The 2,181-nt window shown below is 61.4% G+C and overlaps 1 protein-coding gene across 1 annotated transcript in view; it reads left to right on the forward strand.

Annotated features, from left to right (window-relative positions):
* LOC104538453 (tetraspanin-18-like) overlaps window positions 1-1,867 on the forward strand; it is a 2,217-nt gene extending 350 nt beyond the window's left edge. Inside the window, exons 2-6 of the mRNA XM_010181663.1 lie at window positions 589-663; window positions 909-1,007; window positions 1,172-1,381; window positions 1,591-1,674; window positions 1,820-1,867. Of these exons, the coding sequence (XP_010179965.1) occupies window positions 589-663; window positions 909-1,007; window positions 1,172-1,381; window positions 1,591-1,674; window positions 1,820-1,867 (516 nt within the window). The remainder of the gene's footprint in view (window positions 1-588; window positions 664-908; window positions 1,008-1,171; window positions 1,382-1,590; window positions 1,675-1,819) is intronic.
* The last annotated feature ends 314 nt before the right edge of the window (window positions 1,868-2,181 follow it).

Below are 2,181 nucleotides of genomic sequence, written 5' to 3' on the forward strand. Positions count from 1 at the left end.
GGCGGGGCCGTGCGCCAGAGCCGGCCGCTGCTGCTGGCGGTGAGTGAGGGGAAACGGCTGGGAAGGTGGGCACGGGATGTGGGGAGCCAGGGCATGGAGGGTGCTGAGGGACGCGGGGTGTCCCCGGAGGAGCCAGGAGACCGGTGTTCCCCATCTTGGCTCCACCAGCCCTCAGTGCACCCCCCAGTCCACTCCCCACCTTGTGAACCTTTCAATTTAGAGCCCAGGGGATTTTGTACAGTGGGGACACTTCTCTTTGCCGCCACTGCCTTGTCCTGCGTGGCATTTCCAAGCTTCTTCCCGCAATGATGAGGGCTAGAAACCCCTTTCTGCACACCCACACCTCAATTCCTTTGGCATCCCCAGACCCCGGCAGCCAGTGCTTGTTTTTAACCCCCTGCCTTGCAGCCACAGAGCATGGAGATGTGGTGTCTGTCCTCGGGAGCTGCACGCTCATCTCCTGTGTCCTCCTCTCCCCCAGCCTTGGGGGCACGGGCAGGGCTGGCTGCAGAGAGAGGGAGGAATGGCCGGGGTGAGCTGCCCATGGGGTTGGGCTGGTTTCTGACTCCTTCATCTGCTGCCTTCCAGTTCTTCATCCTCGTGACCCTCGTCTTCGTCACGCAGCTCGTCGGGGCCGTTCTCTTCCTGGTGCACTGGAAACAGGTACCATCCCCATACCCAGCCCCTCTCCTCCTCCATCATGGCCCTGAGTTCCCCAGGGGACCGGGACCGCTGCAGGAATGTCCTTTCTCACCCTCATCTTCAACACCAGCCCCAACCTGGGTGGGTGGGTCCCCACATCCCCTGGAAAAGTGCAGTACTGGGCAGGGGTGGGTTAGGGTGGGTGCGCAGCCCCCGTGGCCCTGTCCCTGCTCCCTCAGTGCTCACAGTTGGCTCCCATCCCACAGATCCAGCCAGAGATCTTCCTGTCTGAGCTGCAGAGGAACTATCGCGGGGACGAGGGTGCTGAGGTCTTCTCCACCGCTTGGAACACCCTCATGGTCACGGTGAGGTTCCTGGTGCAGGGGGGAGTGGAGCACCCATGGGACCTGAGAGCAACCCCAGACACAGGGGAGAGGCTCATGGACCCCAGACAAACGCTGAGAGCCATGCTGGGCTGTTCCCCCCTCACTCTGTCACCTCCCCAATTGACGTCCCCCACCTTTGGCAGCATGTTGATGGCATTTCCCTTCTGTTCCAGTTCTCCTGTTGTGGCGTTTTAGGACCTGAAGACTTTGGGAACGGCTCCCGCTTCCAGGAGTTGCACCCAGGGACGCCCTGGCCGCAGGCTTGCTGTGCCCGAGACGGGGTCCTGCAGGCGGGCGAGCTGCTGAGCTGGGAGCAGTGCCAGGACAGGAGCCCTGGCTACATCCACGAGCAGGTATGACACGACCCTGCCGTGTCCCTGACCCCAGCACATCCCAGGCTCATGGCAGCAGCACCCACTGCCCCTCAGCATCGGGGACAGGAGCCTGGGATGCTGCCCACGTGTGACTCCCCAAGTTCCCCAGCCCATCCTACCCCACCCTGATCTCACCCTCTGAGCTCCCTGCAGCCATGAGAGCCCCTCCATGGTCTTTGTTTCCCCAGGGCTGCTTCTCCACCTTCGGCAGGACCTTGCAGAAGTACACCTCTGTCCCTGGGGCTTGCAGCTTGGCCGTGCTGGGCATCGAGGTACCGAGCGGGGCTGGAGGGGATGGGACAGGTGGGCAGCGCATCACCTCACTGGGAGGTTGCTCTGTGGGTGAAGGGAGCAGCAAGGTGCAAGCACAGCCCTGCAGCAAGGGGTAACCTGCTCCCCCCACTCCTCTCATTGCAGATCTTTGCCATGTTCTTTGCCTTTTGCCTTTATTACAACTTCGACTGAGCAGGACGAAGTGCACTGGGGACAAGGCCAGGGCTTTGGAAGCAGCAGCAGGCAAGGACGCTCCATTTCCTCACCTCCCAGGGCACAGCTCTGTATCTCAGCACTCTGGGTACTTCCTGAGCCCTGTCTCTGCTCCAGCAGCACACGAGGATGGGCCTGGCTCGCTTTTCACAGAGCAGAGGCAGGACACAGGTTAGAGCCCTTACAGGCAATCAGGCTGAGCATCAACCTTGTTCCCACTGCAATCTGCCATCAGTCTGCCCCAAATTAAACCACCACCCCTGCCACCATGCACCTTCTGATCTGTTGCACCA

The sequence above is a fragment of the Mesitornis unicolor genome, unplaced genomic scaffold, assembly GCF_000695765.1.
Source record: "Mesitornis unicolor isolate BGI_N332 unplaced genomic scaffold, ASM69576v1 scaffold43583, whole genome shotgun sequence".
Taxonomy (NCBI): Eukaryota; Metazoa; Chordata; class Aves; order Mesitornithiformes; family Mesitornithidae; genus Mesitornis; species Mesitornis unicolor.